General features: G+C 40.0%; 1 protein-coding gene across 4 annotated transcripts in view; it reads right to left on the bottom strand.

Annotated features, from left to right (window-relative positions):
- RUNDC3B (RUN domain containing 3B) overlaps nt 1–20,910 on the bottom strand; it is a 178,216-nt gene that overhangs the window by 49,124 nt on the left and 108,182 nt on the right. For 3 of the 4 annotated variants that reach the window (XM_032806254.2, XM_032806259.2, XM_032806268.2), the window contains exon 8: nt 19,610–19,767. In XM_032806254.2, coding sequence (XP_032662145.1) covers nt 19,610–19,767 — 158 coding nt within the window. Of the gene's footprint in view, nt 1–9,432; nt 10,818–19,609; nt 19,768–20,910 lie in introns of those variants that run through there. The other variant, XM_075062321.1, reaches the window with a different exon arrangement.

The following is a 20,910-nucleotide window of genomic DNA, read 5'->3' as shown; positions in this document are numbered from 1 at the left end:
TGCTTACTTGTAGATTTAGATGTTGCAATAGACCATTATTCTTGGGCACAAGCCCTATGCACAGACAGAGTGCCAAAACAGTTAGCTCACAACGAAGCATCTAATGTCAACCTTTGCAGTGAAAAAGAAGGTAGCCACTTGGGCTCCACACTTTCTTATTGGTTACAGCTTGTAAAGGAATCTCCACATGTAGCTGCAAAAATACCATACCAGCTGCATCACAGCCTGGCCCCTTCAGCACTCTTTCTAGTCCTTCTCTCCAGTGTCTCATTGAAAATATGTTGAAGATTTATTTCTCTTCTTCCAACCAGAGTCCATTGTCATCAGTTCTATGGGGCCTCTGATCTTCTTGGTTACAGCTCCCCAAAGTATTTTGCACCAGCCATTTTGGCAGGGATATCAGCTGTTTTGGGCTTCAAATTCCTAATTTCTAATCTAGTTCCAAGAGAGCAATTTTCTTTCACAGTTAATATAAAAACATCCAGCTAGACAAAAATATATCTGCTTTACCATAGCATAGCAAGTCTTTGACACACTCAGAACCTTGCTCAGGTGGTGGTGGACACAGATATCTCTTCAAGCGCTCAGCCAAAGTACCAACCGGAGTCCCTGTTGAAAGGAGACTAGTCAACATAACTAACTTTGCCTTTGATTAGGGTCTAAGATTAAAACCTTGAGATATAGGAGCTCACTAGCAATCACAATCTATTTAAAACCATTGGAAGCGTGGGTCATGTGGCCTAGAGGTAAGGAGATTTTATGGAAGCTTCTAAATCTAATCCTCAACTGTCAGTTCATCTTCCTTCATTTGAAGAGTAAGGAGTTGTTTTAACAACTATTTCTAGCAGGCTACCAGAAATCTTAATTTATTTTTCTTGCAATTAATAGTTTGCCTTTCCCTAGAATGGGAAAAAATATTCCCTCTTTTTCAGTTCAGGCACATGAAGTAGGAGTTTCTTACCCATAACGTATTCCTTCTTGTAAAAAAATATTTATGAAGAAATCAGAAAAAGCATAACCTTTCCATTCATAAGAGATCTGTGGTGAGGATTTTGATACCTTTGAATTTTATTAATGTGTTTTTGTCGTCATTTAGACATGTTTCTCTTGGGAACAGCAGAATCTACTATCATCAAGTGAAACAAAAAACTGTGTGAACTTTGTGATTGTCAGAAATTACTTCTCTAACTTTCAAAGATACCAGTCACGATAGTGACAGCTTCTGCAGCATTACCCAGTGTTAGAACATGCCTTCCATATATAACCTTGTCCAAGTAGAAATCTGCAAAAGCCTGCATGCAAATTTTGTAGTGACACGAGAAAGCACTGACTGATGTCTGAGTGTTAGCCTTACATCTTGCAAAAGAAGTTGCCTCTTCTACTCAGAAAACCAGGTAGCAATTACCCTGGTCAGCAGGGCTTGATGATCATGGGCTCTTTGCATGTAGCTCAGTGAGGCTCTCTGATTCACTCACCTACTGGCTAGAGAAGCCTTAGATTTCAAAGCTCTTTCAGAACTCTGATACAGGATGAATAGGAGATCTGAACTCTTCATTTCTAGCATCCTTTTCACAAATGTGTGTAATGCCTTCCTAATATTCAAGGTGTGTAACTTTTCCCCCTCTCATACCTAGAAGATGGACAAAAAAGGAAAGAACACAACAAGAGCCAGACAAAAGCAAATAAGCATCTTTAGGAGGAAAATAAGAGACACTGTTTTACTCACCACTTTGGTTTACAACAAACAAAAAAGCAGTAAATCCCTGCAGAAAAATCCCACAATGTCTCACTAATTCATAGAGTGAGATGTCATTTTATGTAAGAGAAATCAAACACCCATCTCTCAGTAGTTCAAAAGGCAGGACCTGCAAGGGTGCTAAGGACCAATTTGCAGTTCCATGCAGCCAAAAGGAGACTGGAGCGTCAGCATGGTTTTATCAGTATGAAGGAACCTCACAAAAGAAGATGTCTAAACCTTTGTTAACCAGTCCGCAGATTTACAGTAACTGTATAGATTAGGAAATGAATAGCTAATTGTTAAAAATATGTAACAGATGTTTATGAAAGCAATGTGGCTACATTAAGCCGTTATTCTATGTATATACACTTCTTGTGCAGAATAAGTTACTTTGCCTTTAACATGGCCTCACAATGCACCACAGGTATACGAATGGACTTTAAAAATCACACCTCCTGCTCATATGTTAGGAATTTTTTCAGTCTGGCTTTTGATTATGATTCCCCCCCCCCACCCCTTTTTTTTTTTTTTTTTTGTAATAAAGGTTCTTTGGAAATAACAGCTTAAATCATGTTCCACATTTTCTTTTAAAAATTAGCATCAATTTATATTTCTAGAACAAATATAATTACAAAGGATGAAAAATGTTGTACATCTTAATTTACAAGACCAGCCATAATTTAAGTTAATATGAGAATGTGACAAAAATTAATTTTGAACCAATTTCCTTTCAGTCAAAGATTATGTTTTAGAACGGTTCTGGGGTTTTTGTTCTTTAAAAGTACAAATCCTTCCTCCTTTCTCTCCCATTAATGGATTGAAATTTAATAGATTAAAATTTAATGTAATAGCACAATGTAACTATTCAAAATATGAATCAGACGCATTGTCTGAAGATTACTGTGTAATGCATTCAAAGCACTTCATATTAAGTCTTGTGTATTAGATAAAGTTTCAACCAATGAGCACATGTAAAGTTAAAAGTGAAGCCTTTTAACAAAAATTTGAGCAAAAAACTTTGAGAAGTTAGCAGCATACTGCTAACATCATTACAGGAAGGAGCAGATCTCTGTGGAGTTTAAATAACTCTCCTTCCTCCTCTCCCCCACCAACCTGCCAGTACCCCTCTAAATACACAGAAATTGGTTACAAAAATGTCTGTTATTTAAAATATATAAATCTTCTGTTACTGAATCTGCAACTAGGCAGACTAGATCTGTAACCTTTCTGCCAGGCAAAGCCAGCAGCGACCAGAGTTGGGTGCAATATCTAGGGGGTTCCTTTCTCTCAATACAACACAGAACCGGCTCAACCCCCACCCACTAACCTGGGAAAATTACACACCACCCTTGGGCACCTCTGAGAGGCAATACTTCCACACTTGCAAGCACAGAGTCTGAGTATAGAAAAAAGAGACTTTTATTAAAAGGAGGGAAGTAACTTGGCATTAATTTGGGACACCACCACAAATGGGGTTCATAAACATAAGCCATGAGCAAAAGACCCACCCCCACGTAAGTTGGGCAGTGTCCTTTTCCCCTCAGGTTCTTAAGTCCAGCAACCCAAAAGTCCCTTTAGCGTGCCTGCCCCTTCTCTGCACCCTACTGACAGTTGCTGTCCTTGGTCAATGCAGACTCAGAGTTCACCTCCCACCCTGGGTAGCAGCAAGGAGGCACCTTACTCACTCCACCACTCGCTGCACCTCTCTGCCAGTCACCCTACTGGCCACTCTCTACACCTCTCTACCTCACCAGCCACTTGTTCGTAAGCCAACTGTCAGTCACTTTCTGTTGCCACTTGCCTCTCTCTGCTGTGACCTTTGCATATCAGTCTCAATGATTTTCAGCTCTTTGTAGGCTGGGCAGAAACACTGCCCCATCTCAAATGATTTCAGTTCTCAGTGATTTTCAGGTCTGGGCAGAAACACAGTTCCACACAACTGATTTTTAGAACAAAGAGGCTCCTAATGAACCCTATTTAGCTTTATTCTTTAAACAGTAGGGAGGAACACACTAAACCAGTCCGGGGACTCATAGGAAGAGTCCACACACCTCCTGACTGTCCCCGCCCCTCTTACTTTCACAGGGCTCCGACATTCAAGCCTCTGGCTTAATGAGATCCTTTCAGCTGAAGGTGACCCCTCTCATTTGGGACAAGCTAAGTACAGTCTTGCTTTCCTATATTCCTACAATAATTACAAGATTTTGGTAATAGCTTTTCATTATCCCTGCATTCAGTACTAAAGTGATTTGTACCCAACACCAGCCAAAATTGATTTACTTTGACACCACTCTATGTGCTGAATATCTAAGCAGAGCAGGAGCAAACTGTATTTACATAAACACACCCAAAGCCTTGCCCTCTCCCAGCTAGCTGTCAGGGGAGAATTCATTCAGACCCTGCTTACATATCAATTAATAAAACATCCCACATTCAACTCAATATGATGTAAAGTCAAAACACAAGGATAAGTTCTCTTCTTGATGGGGAATAATCATAGAAACATAGGACTGGAAGGGACCTCAGGAGGCCCTCTAGTCCAGTGGTTCTCAACCAGGGGTACACGTACTCCTGGGGGTATGCAGAGGCCTTCCAGGGAGTGCATGAAGTCTTCCAGATATTTGACTAGTTTTACAACAGGCTACGTAAAAAGCACTAGCAAAGTCAGTACAAACTAAAATTTCATACAGACAAAGACTTGTTTATACTGCTCTATATGCTATACACCTAAAAGTAAGTATAATATTTATATTTCAATTGATTTATTTTATAATTATATGGTAAAAATGAGAAAGTAAGCAATTTTTCAGTAATAGTGTGCTGTGACACTTTTCTATTTTTAGATCTGATTTTGTAAGCAAGTAGTTTTTAAGTGAAGTGTAATTTGGGGGTATGCAAAACAAATCAGACTCCTGAAAGGGGTACAGTAATCTGGAAAGACTGAGAGCCACTGATCTAGTCCAGTCCCCTGTACTCATTGCAGGACTAAGTATTATCTTGACCACCCCTGACAGGTTTTTATCTAACATGTTCTTAAAAATCTGCAGTGCTGGAGATTCCACAGTCTCCCTAGACAATTTATTCCAGTGCTTAACGGCCCTGACAGTTAGGATGTTTTTCCTAATGTCCAACCTGAAATGCCTTTGCTGCAGTTTAAACCCATTGCTTCTTGTCCTATCCTCAGAGGTTAAGAAGAACAATTTTTCTCCCTCCTTCTTAAATAAATAAAATAAAATAAATAACAGTTTTCAAATACATAAAAGGTTATGTCCCCTCTCAGTCCTCTCTTCTCCTGACGAAACACAACAACTTTTTTTCAATCTTCCTTCATAGGCCATGTTTTCTAGACCATTAATAATTTTTGCTGCTCTTCTCTGGACTTTCTCCAATTTGTCCACATCTTTCCTGAAATGTGGCACCAAGAACTGGACACAACACTCCAGGTGAAGTTTAATCATCGTGGAGTAGAATGGAAGAATTATTTCTCATGTCTTGTTTACCACACTCCTCTTAATACACCCTAGAATTACTTGATTTTTTTGCAATAGTGTTACACTGTTGACTCATTTAGCTTGTGATCCACTATGACCCGCAGATCCCTTTCTACAGTACTCCATCCTAGACAGTCATTTCCCGTTTTGTATGTATGCAACTGATTGTTCCTTCTTAAGTGGAGTACTTTACATTTGTCCTTATTGAATTTCAACTTATTTACTTCAGAGCATTTCTCCAGTTTGTCCAGATCATTTTGAATTTTAATCCAATCCTCCAAAGCACTTGCAATCCCTCCCAGCTTGGTATCATCCATAAACTTTATAAGTGTACTCTCTCTATGCCATTATCTAAATCATTGATAAAGATATTGAACAGAACTGGACTCACAATTGGTCCCTGCCGTACCCCACTTGATATGCCCTTCCAGCTTGACTGTGAACTACTCTCTGGGAACGGTTTTCCAACCAGTTATCCATCCACTTTATAGCAGCTCCATTTAAGTTGTATTTCCTTATGAGAAGGTCATACGACACAGTATCAAAAGCATTATTAAAGTCAAGATACACTACATCTAACGCTTCCCCCCATCGATAAGGCTGGTCACCCTGTCAAAGAAAGTTATTAGGTTGGTTTGATACGATTTGTTCTTGACAAAACCATGCTGACTGTTACTTATCATTAAGGCTCAGATTTTGTCATGGATATTTGTAGTAAAAGTCAAACTGGTTATGGGCAATAAAAGAAATCCAAGGAAGCCCGTGATCTGTCCCTGACTTTTAGTAAAAACATCCATGATAAAATGAGAAGGGACTGGACAGTTGCAGGGTGGCTGGGAGCTCCGGGGCCCCCATCACCCATGGGAGCTCAGAGCTCCATGGTCCCCCTGCCCCCACGTTCAGGGGTCTGCAGGGTTCCCCTGACTCCCTTGCAGTGGCCAGGGAACTGCAGGGCTCCCCCATTCCCTGGCGGCCAGGGAACTGCCAGGGTCCCTTGCCCTTCCATGGTGGCCAGGGAGCTGCAAGGTGGAAAAAATCAATGATTTTTTAAAAAATAGACTCACTATGTTAAACATCCAATCGCTACTAACCTTTTTGGTGAAACGAAAACAAAATTTTTTAGCACTTCTGCCTTTTCCACATTTTCTGTTATTGTTTCCCCCCCCTCATTGAGTAACAGGCTTAGTCTGTCCTTGATTTTCTTCTTGCTTCTCATGTATTTGTAGAATTGTTTGTGTAGAGAAAGGAAAGCAGTAGATCTAATCCACCTAGATTTCAGTAAGGCATTTGATACAGTTCCACATGAAAAATTATTAATTAAATTGAAGAAGATTGGGATTAATATGAGAATTCAAAAGGTGGATAAGGAACTGGTTAAAGGAAAGACTACAACAGGCATACTGAAAGGTGACCTGTCGGGCTGGAGGGAGTTTACAAGTGGAGTTCTTCAGGGATCTTATTTAACATTTTTATTACTGACCTTGGCACAAAAAGTGTGCGTGCACTAATAACATTTGCCGATGACACAAAGTTGGGAGGTATAACCAATATGGAGGAGGACCAGAATATCATACAAGAACGTCTGGATGACCTTGTAAACTGGAATAATAGAAATGGGATTAAATTTAATAGTGGAAAGTCATGTGTTTAAGGACTAACAACAAGAATTTTTGCTATAAACTGCAGATTTAATCAGTTGGAAGCAATAAAGGAAGAGAAAGATCTGGGTGTATTAGTTGATCACAGGAGGTTTATGAGACATCAATGTGATGCAGCCATGAAAAAGGCTAGTGCGGTCCTAGGATGCATCAGGCAAGGTGTGATGTTATGAGTGTAATATTTCATTGAAAGGTGAGGCAGGGCCACAAAAAGAGTTAATTAACTCACAGACTGACCTGATCCATGGCTGAACTTTAAAAACTTGTTAGGAAGATATGTAAATGAATAGAGCTTTGAAATGTAAGTCTGCATTGTTAGAGATAGAAGGGTAGATGTTTGCTCAGGTCTTGTGATGTAAGCAAACAAGTCTTGTCTATTGCTATAGCTAGCTTTGATTCAAAGATCAGAAAAGGAATATTAACATTTATGATGACATTTGAGTGAAATAGTATTATTGTCTATATGTCTCTTTGATGGTTGTGATAAACTGTATATGAACTGTTTAACAGATAAATTACACTATGCTAATTGCCAGGATGTTTGGGAGACACAAGATTAAGCTCATTCTCTCAGGCCAAGAGGCTGCTGGAAAATGTATAAAAACCCTGGGACACCCGCCTGTTTTAGCTCAGATTTGCTTTGGGTTTCAAGAAGGGGAAATCCTAAGCCATAGGAATTGAGATCCCCAGTCACTGACTGGAGTCACTCTGAATATGGACATTGGACTATAACCTATAGACTATTTCTAAAAATTTCTGGCAACTACAAACTCACCATCTCTGTTATATATCTGGACCTCAAGAAATTGAACTCAAGTCAGTATGTATACTGGTCTTTCAACCAACTTTCTTTTCTTGTTTAATAAATTTTAGTTTAGTTTAGTTGTTAAGAATTGGCTATAAGCATGTATTTTGGGTAAGATCTAAGTTATTATTTGACCTGGGTGTGTGGCTGATCCTTTGGCGTTTGGGAGAACTTTTCTTTTATATGATATAAGATTTTCAGAATTTATCATCATATGTTTGACATGTGTGTCTGGATGGAGGTCTGAGGCTGGGTACTTTAAGGCAACTGCTTTATTTGGACTTCTGAGTAACCAGTGAGGTAATATAGAAGCTGTTTTGTTCTGGCTTGGTAAAGCTAAGTATTGGAATATCCACCAGCTTTTGGGGTTTGTCTGCTCTGTTTGCCGTTCACCCTAATTAAGTGACCTCAGCTGACTCTCATGGGCACCATCATCACACAGGGTATTTCCAGTAGAAACAGAGAAGTGTTAGTACCATTATATAAGGCATACTGAGACCTCATCTGGAATACTGTGTGGTCTCCCATGTTTAAGAAAGATGAATTTGAATCCTAGAAGGGCTACGAGGATGACCCAAGGAATAGAAAACCTACCTTATGAGAGGAGACTCAAAGAGTTTGGCTTGTTTAGCCTAACCAAAAGAAGGTTGAGGGAGATGATTGCTCTCTATGTACACATCAGAGGGATAAATATCAGGGAGGGAGAGGAGTTATATAAAAGTTAAGCGTCAGTGTGAACACAAGAACAAGTGGATATAAACTGGCCATCAAGAAGTTTAGGCTCAAAATTAGGTGAAGGTTTCTAACCATCAGAGGAGTGAAGTTCTGGAACAGCCTCCCAAGAGAATAGTTGGGGGCAAAAAACCTAACTGGCTTCAAGACTGCAGTTAATAAGTTTATGTGGGAGGATATGATGGGACTATCCACAATGGCATGTCGCCCATCAGCGACTGCCAGTAGCAAAAATCCCCAACAGCTGGAGATGGGACACTATATGGGAAGGGTTCTGAGTTACTACAGAGAATTCTTTCAGAGGTAGCTGCCTGGTAGGTCTTGCTCACATGCTCAGGATCTAACTGACTGTCATATTTGAGGTTGGGAAGCAATTTTTCTCTGGGTTAGATTGGCAGAGACCCTGGGTTGTTTTTGCCTTCCTCTGCAGCATGGGGCACGGGTCACTTGCAGGTTTAAACTAGTGTAAATGATGAATTCTCTGTAACTTGAAGTCTTTAAATCATGATTTGAGGACTTCAGTAACTCAGCCAGAAGTTAGGGGTCTATTTCAGAAGTGGGTGGGTGAGGTCCTGTGGCCTGAAATGTGCAAGAGGTCAGACTAGAGGATCACAATGGTCCCTTTTGACCTTAAAGTTTGATTCTAATTATGGCATCTGGCTTGGGCTTATTTAATAAACTATATTGTATCACTATTTCTCAAATACAATACTCCCATGATTTTTTCCCCCATCAAGTTAAACATAAGTAGCATATACAGTGTAAATAGTGTACAGTAACTCCTCACTTAATGTTGTAGTTATGTTCCTGAAAAATGTGACTTAAAGCAAAATGATGTTAAGCTAATACAATTTCCCCATAAGAATTAATGTAAATGGGGGGGTTAGATTCCACCGAAATTTTTTTCACCAGATTTTTTTTTTTTATATATATATGTATATACACATACATACATACATACATACACACACAGAGTATACGTTTTAAACAAAATTTAATACTGTTCACAGCTATGATGATTGTAAAGCTTGGTTGAGGTGGTGACTTTTTTAACCCCAGCCAAACGTGCTCTGAGACATTCAAAAGGCAGATGTTTTTGATTATCCATTTTGAAAGGCCTTGCTTATCGACTGTAAAATGTACTAGACTTAACTATAATCTAAAAATTCTATAAGCAGGATACATGTTGTATAACTAGGACAGTTTATCAAAATATTAACTTCTAAGTGAGATATAATAGCCTTCTTGCTATTCTGTTTATGTACAATATCCTCACTTCTGGAAGAAAAATAAAAAATACCACCATGAAAATGGCTGTTTGAAATGGAAGCTGAAAGACAACTTGTGAAGGAAGAGGGAATCTGTATATATCGTCACCTTGTTATGGCAATCTATATATAAACTGGTCTATAGGAAGCACTTACAAATTTTCTCATTCATGAGGCAGCCAACACAATAAAGAAAAACCACCTTAAAATAGCAATTGAATCTACATTTACACATTGAGAAAGCCACATTAAGAAAAATCAAGGCAAGTACTCACCATACTAAATAAAAATATAAGAAACTGAGGAAAGACCAGAAGTCAATACAAGGGATTTAAAACGGACATTGCTGTGATGGGTTGGGTCACAGAAACCCCCTTAAGACTGTCACTAGATGTGCTGGGATACCGCTGAGAACAAACCCCCTGCCAGAAGAGGCTTCCTTCCACTCCTGTCTTGCTGAGTTAGACACTACAGTCAACTTCAGCACAGACCCAGGAGGTTGGACCAGGTCCCCCCTGCAGTTCACAAACTGAGATCCACTCAACTCAGGAGCTTCTAAGTTAACAGAGATATTCCCAGCACCCAGTATTCAGTCTTTCTGGGAGCCTAAATTCCAAATAAATCCATTTTACTCTGTATAAAGCTTATACAGGGTAAACTCAAATTATTCACCCTCTATAACACTGATAGAGAGATATGCATAGCTGTTTGCTCCCCCAGGCATTACTTACTTGCTCTGGGTCAATTAATAAGCAAAAAAAAGTGATTTTATTAAGTATAAAAAGTAGGATTTAAGTCATTCCAAGTAATAACAGACAGAACAAAGTAAGTTACCAAGCAAAATAAAGCAAAATGTGCAAGTCTAAGCCTAATACATTAAGAAACTGCATACAGGTAAATCTCACCCTTAGAGATGTTCCAATAAGTTTCTTTCACAGACTGGACTCCTTCCTAGTCTGGTTCCAGCAATCACTCACACCCCTGTAGTTACTGTCCTTTGTTCCAGTTTCTTTCAGGTATCTCTTGGGGGTGGAGAGGCCATTTCTTAAGCCAGATGAAGACAAAATGGAGGGGTTTCCAAGGCCTTTTACATTCTCTCTCTTGTGAGCGGAAACCTCTGTTCTCCTGTGCAAAAATCATAGCAACAAGATGGAGTTTGTAGCCATCTGGGCAAGTCACATGTCCATGAATGATTCAGCTTTTTGCAGGCCGACGCCATTGTTTACATGTTAGTTTGAACATTCCCAGGAAAGCTCAGATGTGGATTGGCGTTTCCCAAAGTCCATTGTCAGTTAAGTGTTTCTGGATTGGGCACTTAGGATTATTCTCATTTTCTCAAGAAGCGGACCAAATGCTTCACTGAAGCTACTTAGAGTCAAACACATTGAGATACAAGACATAGCCAATATTCATAACTTCAAATACAAAAATGATATACACATACAGACAGTACAGTCATAACCAGCAAACTACAACCTTTCCATAGACACCCCACTTGACCTCTGCTGTACAAGACCTGGTGCAACCATAGGACCCTGGTTGCAACTGTGATCGATATGGTCACAGTTCATGTCAATAACGTCACAATTGCCAACCTGAAAAGAATGCGTCTGAAAAAATGGAAAATGTTCCTAATGTAAATTGAGTTTACACAACCTGTCTCTCTAAAGGCATTTAGAGAAAAGAGGATTAGTATTCTGAATTTTGCCTTAACAGGAAATGAATTTAGCAGCAAGATCAAATACTGGTCTGTATCTCCCAATTTCTATGGAGTGAGGAAATAAAGTAATTAAATAGTTAGCTAGGCAAACTGAGTTTATTATACTGAAACTGTTTGAGGACTGAATTCCCTTTGAGAATCTTGCAAGAAGAATCCCCCCAAAATAGATAGTAATAAGTGCTATATCTATATCTAAAAAAAAAAAAGATACTTTACCTAGTGCTCCAGAGAATTTAGCATTCCTAGAAAGATAAGATTACAAAGGCCATGGCAATCCAGAGTTAACAGTGATGTGGGGCTGAAAGAACATGGTACAAGAATTAAACAGGGCCTTGAATCAGTACCAGAATAACCATATATATTTTTTGACAATGGCTGAGTTACCAATCTTTTAGACAAGATTAAGACAGATGTCTCCCCAAAGGTACAGAAAAAACAAAGAAAAAACTGACCCAAAACAAGTTATTGCTAGAATAAGTTGCAAAATAAAAAGCTCTTGATAAAGGACATTCAGAATCCTTTGTATTTTGCTGCACGATCAAGAATAATACTCTTAGGGTTATAATATTTTGGTTTTGTTGTCCTCATAGAGAGATGTTCGTAATATAGAGTAGTGTTTATGGTTCCTTTTCTAATGCCCTGCTCATTCCCACACACTGAACAGAGGTATGATGGTTTTACTGCCTTTTCCTTCAACAGAATGAAACACGTTTTAGGGAAGGAGAGGATGAACTTTTAGTGTCCTTAATGGAATCCTGCCCTCTTTATTAATAATTGAGCCGTTAGCAACTCCTAGGTTACAGTGCAGCTGGATTCAGTTATTTTTCATCTAGGACTTCTTGTATTTTTATGCTTTTCCTATTTTGATTAAAATGTGTTGTATCAAAAAAAAAAAAAAAGGGTCAAATTTATACCCTTCACTTGTATATAAAGAGCAGTGGACCTGGTGGACACAATTAGGAATGCCATCCGTGCCGCATCATTACCTTCAATCTCATGAAAAACCACAGCAGACGATCAGGAACCATCCATAAAAAAGGAAGTAAAACAAAAATCTGTATACTGCAGACAGATAATTATGAATCATGCACACAGAGGAAAGTGAGGAATGGGATTATTACAAATGTTATTTTAATAATTATAGTGCTAGGAATCTGTATTTCCAGCTACTCACTGTTCACATATTCTTCTACAAACAGTAATTAACACTTTAAAACATGTGCCATTCTTTCAGGCCTGGATCCTTCAGATGTTCTTGATAGGTGGTAAAATCAAATGGGGAGGTGGAGAGTCAGTCATTGGAGGAGATTTTTAGTTCCTCCTTCTAGGAAGATAAGGTTTCAGCTTCCTTTCAAAAGGCATTATTTATCTTTCTTCAAGACATACTTGACTCTGCAAATATCACCTTTATCAACTGGTCTCTAACCCTCCTTTTTGGTAAGACTGCTGAAAAAGCAAGACAGTGTATTGCAAGAGAATGACAAAGCTTAAGCATTCGTGCACATTTATTAGATCCATCAGCATCTTTTGGAACATTTGACCACAAGGTATTGCCAGTGCTTCTGCAGACTATAGCTGGGATATATGGAGCACCTCAGATGCTTTGTATTTTCTTTTGAAGAGAAACAAGAGAACAAACACTGGGTAAATGGTGAGAGTGCTCATGCAGACATTTAACGGATTCCAATTCATCATCCCTTCTATCCAATGCGCACATAAGCTTCCTGAGGAGACAGGCAGGCATTATAGACTGAAGCATGTAGATGTGCATATGTAGATGAATTTCTTATCTCCGTTTCACAGGATCTCAATAACTGCTTGGCTTTCCCAGTGTCTAACAAATTGTTGCTGGGATAAGACCTAGCCTGCTGAAGCACAATCAGGATAAAATGGGAGTTTGATGATGATGCATGGAGAAAGCAACTGTAGGAAATAAAAATTATATACATTCCTTCAACAAAATAAGCCCTCTTATTTTTTGGTAATCTAAGGCCATGGCTACACTGGCGCTTTACAGCGCTGCAACTTTCGCGTTCAAGGGTGTGAAAAAAACCACCTCCCTGAGCGCTGCAAGATACAGCGCTGTAAAGCCTCAGTGTAAACAGTGCCGCAGCGCTGGGAGCACGGCTCCCAGCGCTGCAAGCTACACCCGTAGAGGATGTGGAGTACGCGTAGCGCTGGGAGAGCTCTCTCCCAGCGCTGGCGCTGCGACCACACTTGCACTTCAAAGCGCTGCCATACATTAGCCATAGCCTACATTAGATCTTGTCTCTTGCTGGATGCATAGCTGTTACCAGATATCCAGTCAGCAGCAGTCAGCAGTGCTGTTGAGAAAGCTGTAATCTTTTCTTTCAGATGCAAACCTACCCATAGATCCATGCTTCTCCCACCTCTGTAGTGGATTACTGCAATTTACATTGATCAACAAGTGAAGACCACTTGGAAATGCCAGCTAATATAAAATATATCTGTGAGCTTTCATTAGCTGTGCTTCTCACAGGGAATAATATTAAGTCTGTTCTTTGTGATCTACACAGGCTTGCATTTGTTTCTGGAAATAGTTGATGCCACTTATTTTGATGTATAATATTTCTACATGGTTTGGGTCCCAGCTGCCTTAGACTACTCATCTCCATGTGTGATACTATGGCAGTTCAGACCAACTGAGCTGTTCAAGCTTACTAGCCTCCTGGTTAAAGAAGAGCTGAGGACAGGATGATTTTAATAGAAATCAACTGTGGTGGTATTCAAGGCAGGGCCCTTAACTTTGGGATATGCTGCCTTTTAACATAAAAAACACCAAGTTTGCTAACCTTTGGGGCATGCTGTCATGCTTAGTTTTTCCTACTGTGTTTTTGATCAATTGTTTTGTGGAGAGGTGGATGTTCTACTTATCTAGTTTACAATATTCTTAATGTAGTAAAGTTTTTTGTATATATGCTTACAGCTTAGGACAGTCACATTTTATACATATTAGATACCAAAAAAATCTGCAAGGATTTAGGGAACAATTGAAGAAACCCTGACATAGGATATTCATTAGATTAAATTAACAGTTCACTGATCATTTCTGCATGGTAATTCTGTGCATGGTATTGAGATTTTACATCTATTTAATAATGAAAGATGGAGGTTCCCAACTAAATATTTTAAACCAACCATTCACTGAGAGAAGCAAAATACAACAAAAATATCCAAATGATACTTTTTTCCTTTAAAAAGGGTGTTATTTTGATATTTTGTACAAAGTATGATTTGTGAGATATTATTTGAAAACTCACAAGCTGCTGAACGTTATTGTCTTGTTAAAATGTGTGTAACAACATTGCATGTAAAAGCTATGAGATTTTACTATATGATTGTTACTGAAATATGTTGTAATTGTGGGGAACACCCACAGACTAGCTCTTCATAGACAAAGAACTGACCACAGGTGTTATAAAACTATTAACTGATAAAACAACCATTCACCAGCAGGGGAGACAGTAAGACACTTGAGGATATTATGAACATTAATATTTTTAAACTGCAATGAGTTATGCCAGATATGCCATGTAAGATATCTGCAAAAATGTTATAATTTGCTAAATATGATAATTGCATTTCTGTGTTTGTATCACCTTTGTATTAATATGTATACCTGTATTACAAAACTTGTGCTATGCTTCCAGGTGACACTCCCAGACAGTTTGACATGAGCACTGCCTTCTTGATGACCCATTATGGGCCATCAGCTACACAACTGACCCATTGAGAGAAGGCAAGCCATACACCTTATGACTCGGCAAGGCATACAGGGGCATGCCTACTAACAGAAAAATCTTCCAAGCCATGTGCTGGGCAGCTTGTGTTTGAAACAAAGGAAGCACAAACTGCATGGCAAAAAGACTATAAAAGACAACTGCATCTTCCCCATCTTGTCTTCAATCCTGCTTCTTACCTCTGGAAGAACTTTGCTACAAACTGAAGCTCTGAAAATAGGACTGAATGACCCATCCAAGCTGTGGATTTATTCCAGAGGGACTTTCAAGCCAGCAAACTCACCAATACTACCAGGAACCTGATGGACTTTTAAGTCTTTGTACGTTTTAAGTCTTTGACTGTTTTACTGTTTAACATCTCTCTTCTTGTTCTTTCATTTTTCCTTATAATAAACCTTTAGTTTTAGGCACTAAATGACTGGCTGGCAGTGTGGTATTTTGAGTAAGATCCAAACCTATACTGACCTGGTAACGTGGCTAACCCTTTGGGGGTCAGAAGAACATTTTGTATATGTGAGCAGAGTTGTTTAAATAACTTCTCACTGTACTGAACCTAGGTGCTGATTAGGAGCCAGAGGACTGGAATGCAATAAAGGGAGCTGTGTGATTTCTTCTTTTGCTTCTTGATAACCAGTGTGGGAGATCAGAAGCACAGCTGGTGACTGGTTGGAGAGTTTAACTTCAGTGTTACCCTCCAGTCTTGGCAGTATCTGCTCTCCCTTTTGCAGCCTGCCCTGACCTTGACATTTCCAGTGAGGGCTGCCCCAGGCACCACTGGTCACACAGGGGACTGTTTTGTCTACATCCCAGCTGGGGGTAACCCTCAAAGTAGGGGAAAGACTATAGGAATGGAGAACTCACAACCCACAAATTACCTCTTTTCCCCAGCTCTGCTCACGGCAGCTACAACACTTGAAAGAAAAAAGGAAGCTTTTGGAATTAGGGAAAGGGGTCTTAGCTGGAAGGCTTTCCCACTAGTACAGACTGCTGTAAGCTTTTGAGTAAAAAAAAAAAAAAAATTTGTTGTTGTTTTCAAGATCACTTAGTTTGGTAAAATTTAGAGATTAGCCTGCATTTTTAACTTACTTCTTTTGTAACCAATCCTGACTAATATGCCTTAATCACTTATAATCACTGAAACTCTCTCTCTTTTTAATAAACTTGTTCTGCTGTTTTATCTAAAAAGTGTGTTTGATTGATGTGTTTGGGAAATTTCTACTCAGGTCAATAGGGCTGGTGCATACTCATTACCCTTTGTTGGAATGATGGACTAATTATGAGCTTGTACCATCCAGTGGGTTACTGAACAGTACAAGACACACATTTCGGGGAGGGTGGCGGTGGGTGAAAGGGGTAAGGTTGGGACTGAGGGATATGCAGGTGTCACCCTGTATCTCTTCATGGCTGGCTGGGCATAGCATTCATGTATTCATCTGGGAGTGACTTTATATGCTGTTCACTAGCAAAGGAGAGTAAAAGGCATCCGGGCTGGAGAGCTAAGAGACACAACAGTTCAGGTTGCACCCTGGGGAATGTCACACCCAGAAAAAATATAGCAGTTGCTATCTGGAAAGAGGAACAGAATACATAACAAACAGTAGCTGGCATATTAAGTTGACTCAAGAAGAGGCCCTTCGTAAGTCCACTGTGGAGTGCACTGTTCTTAAAATATACAGCCTTCACCTCTCATAGCACTACATCTTTATCTTTTACAGCTGATCCTTTTGTATCCTCCATGTACAAATTTCAGATTTATCACACACTTACAAAAATGCCTTTATTCAAGAATATTTTTAAAAGGTAAGGAAATGGAAAGCCAAATGTTTCAAACTGGAGCACATAACTGTCTAAACGATGAAGATCAACAGCAACCTAAACTGTATTTAGCCTTATTTTCAGCTGTAATAAAATGGTAGTAAGTTAAACCAGTGAAATTCACTACTTCAGCAAAAACATTAGCAGAGCAGAACAGTTTCATTAAAAAGAAAACAGACTGTTTTTATAATATAGTAGCACTTTCTGTTAATATAGCAAAGGGCCTTAAATCAGTGATCTGAAGGTGCTTTATAAACATTAATGTGTTCTGCCTCAACACCTATATGAATTAGGGAAGTATTAGCATCCCAAGCTTATTTACGGCTGTTAGTACAAGAAACTGCAGCACACATTTCACTACTTTAATATGCTAATAGTGAGGCTGGGGGGAGATGAGGAAGGACATAAAACTAAGATACCTGTCTGTACTTGGAGTTCTATAAACACAGGTTCAACCATTTCATAATGTTAATAGCAACTGACCAAATTAATGCTTTAATGCAGGCAATCAGAAGTAACAAGGCCGTTTAGGTTCCCTACCAACTCAGTTTCTGTTTAAGTATGAAGCAAAGATCAAGGGTGGGCAAATATGGAGGAATTATGTTTAGAGAATGCCAGTTGCTGCTAGTTTTCACCCTCAGGTTCCTCCTCCAAGTCATTTTCTCTGCCCTTCCTCTAACTCTCTGGGTTGAGTAAGTAACTGAATTTGCAAACTCATTTTTGGGAGAGTAAATCTGATAGATTTGCTGCAGTCACAACATTAATTTGTGTAAAATTGTACATGGATCTCTAAGTAGCTGCCTTACATTTATGAAAGGAGACTTAGCCCACAGCCCCAACGATGGCATTGCAAATGGCCATATAAGGGGGGATTTTTTTTTTGTCTTAAAAAGCACCACATAATCGTACTCCAGCATCTAAGCTAGCTAACACTCCAAGAGAAAAAAAAATGAAGGCTGAGTTTTTCAAAACAGTGCCGAATTTAGTCACACATCTTCCCTTTATACTGAGCACCCATAACTCCAGTGGAAATCCATGGGAATGACAGATGTTTAGTACCTTCAAATATCAAACTAGACCAAAGTTGGCACCCTCACAAATCACTAGCCACTTTTGAAAGTTTTGCTCTAGGATATTAAAGACCAGTTATTAGCTACAACTGCTAAACTGTGGGCCAGTAACAGAATTTTAGTACAGGCAGTTCTCACAGAGCTTGCAGCCAGACTTTCTCCTGATCAGAGAAAATGAAGGGGGTGAAAAACACTTCTAGAAGCCTTGAAATCATCACAAATGAAATACAAACTATTCTGTGAAATTCAGCAGGAATGCACAAGTTACAAACATCAGCAGTTCCATGATCTAATAGAAGGTGGAAGAAAAACATTTTTTTATTAATTAGACATCTTTAAAATGCATACAGAGTGAGATTCAGGGCTGCACCTCTAAGAGGCACAGCCCAGGAGAAGCCTAAGGTGCCTTTAAGCCACCCTTGAAATCTCCCAGATCCTAGGCTACTCCAGGGGCCAAAGTGGACACTGCTGTAACTTATGACTCAGCTGGGGATGCTGCCCAGAATCTCCACAGTGCTATGTGCTGTTGCCCTGCCCATCACCCAGCTATATCCCAGCATACCCCTATGTTAGAGCTCACAAAATGTCTCAGAAGAGATCCTGAGGCTGTTGTCCTTATTTCCTTTCCCTGGGGGAATTCTCCCATCGTTGGAGGCAGGTTATCAGACCCAGAGAAGGATGATTCAGTGATTAGGGCACTAGACTGGGATTTGGAGACCCAGGTTTAGTTTTTGTCCACAACAGACTTCCCGTGTGACCTTAGTAAGTCATTTGTTCTCTTTGTGTCTCATTTCCACATCTCTAAAATGGGGATGATAGTACTTCTGTACTTCACAGGGATGATGTGAGGATAAATACATTAAAATTTGTGAGGCTCTCAGATGCTATAGTAATGGGGGCCACATAAATACTTAAGATAGATAAATTAAAGCCCCTTTATGTTGCTCCAGCCCTTTTATCTGACATAAAAGCATGGGTGAGAAGCCCATGGCATGTCAAATAATGAAGCCCTCAGTTCTAGCAGAACTGCTTCTAGTGTTTCAGAGCACCATACAACCAGAATAGAATAGTAAAGCAGGAGTCTCTGGAGGTGTATTTGTGAAGGAGAAATATCTTTTTCCCCAGTAAATGAAAATTTTACTACGTCCAAAATAATGTTTTGCCTCCCACAAAATGCTTTGCATTACAGAATTTAAACCTAATAGTGATAAAATGCAGTATAGCAATTTTAATTAGAAAAATGTATGATGAAATAGGAACAACTGTTTTCAGCTAAGCTGTCTTAGTCTTTAAGTAGTTGCTTTTTAAAATTTCTTACAATTTTAGAATTCTATACTATTGCAGGGCAGCTGTCTTTGAATATAAAATTTGTCAGCTGATGAAAAATAATTCCACATTTATAAAAAGGAGAACTACTTCAACTTCTTCAAGATTAAGTCTTACTTGTTTTCATGGGACCAGAAATTCATATAAATCATACAGGAAAATACAGGAAACCAGAGAGATGTTGTTACTACTCTAGCAAAGTTTCTCCATCACAGTCTAACTTACAGCTGGTCCTGAAGCTCTACAATTATGTACTCCAGCTGTTCCTTCTCCATTTTATGGGCTAGATCCATATCTTCAATCCTCTGTAGCAGTAGTTTGTTTTGTGAGACAGATTCAGCCAGCTGGGTTTCTCTAAGGCGTACAAGCTCTTCAAGATAACCCTGAAAATGGAGAAATAAAAACCTTTAGAGAATAAGAAATGGTTACTCACTGTATGCAGTAACTGTGGATCTTTGACATGTGTGTCCCTATGGGTGCTCCACTCCAAGTGCACTGGCATCCCCTGCACCTTTGATCGGAGATTTCGCATAGCAGTGTCTATTAAGCCCATGCATGTGTATTACAAAATTTCGTTGTCCCTGCCATTGTTATATAGCATTGCACGAGTGAACCAACCTCAGTTCTTTCTGTACTGCAAAGCTCCACAGCAGAGAACGCCAAAGCAAAGGGGAAGGAAGACAGTTAATGAGGCATCTAAAGGAGGACAAATCTCAAAGAACCAGTTACTACACACAGTGAGTAACCACTTCTTTTTCTTCAGTTGGAGTCCCTATGGGTGCTCAAGTCTAGATAACTAACTAGCAGTTTCCTCTAAGGAGGAGGGGGCTTCAACATCGACTCCAATATCGAAGAAAATATAGTTGAGCCAAACACAGCATTGGAAGCAGAGTCATGTGCAGCGTTCCCTCTAATTTTTCTCCCCACATGAAATCAATTTTGCTATGTGCGCCAATATGGAGGTGATGTGTGACACATCACCTTCATATTGGTACACATAACAAAATTCATGTGGTGGGGGTGCGGCTGAGGAGTTCGGAGTGTAGGATGGTGCTCAGGGCTGGGTCAGAGGGTTGGGGTACAGGGGTGAGGGCTCCGGCTGGGGGTGTAGGTTCTGGGGTGGGGCCAGGGATGAGGGGCTCAGGGCTGGGGCAGAGGATTGGGTGCAGGCTCTGAGGGGAGGAGACCAGGGATGAGGGGTTTAGGGTGCAGGAGAAAAACTCCAGGGCTATGACAGGGAGAGAGGACTTCCTCCCCAGCTCTCTCTCTCTCTCCCCACAGTAGCACCGGGGCTGGGGCGGGGTGGAGAGGCACCTCTCCCTGCCCCAGCAGCTCTGGGGCTGGAGATGCAGGATAGACACCACTCCCCTGGACCAGTAGGACTGGGCCGGGGGAGGGCCGCCCTGGCCGCAGCTGGATCTGGGCCATTCTGGCAGCCTTGGTCCAGTTGGAGCTGGGGGAGGAGTGCCCTGGCCATGGCAGGTTGGAAGGAGGGACACCCCTTCCCCGTTTGCAGCAGGTCCTGG

This window comes from Chelonoidis abingdonii, chromosome 2 (assembly GCF_003597395.2).
Source record: "Chelonoidis abingdonii isolate Lonesome George chromosome 2, CheloAbing_2.0, whole genome shotgun sequence".
In the NCBI taxonomy this organism is placed as follows: Eukaryota; Metazoa; Chordata; order Testudines; family Testudinidae; genus Chelonoidis; species Chelonoidis abingdonii.
Note: the sequence above shows the minus strand (reverse complement) of the source record. Positions and strands in the feature narration are given on the sequence as shown.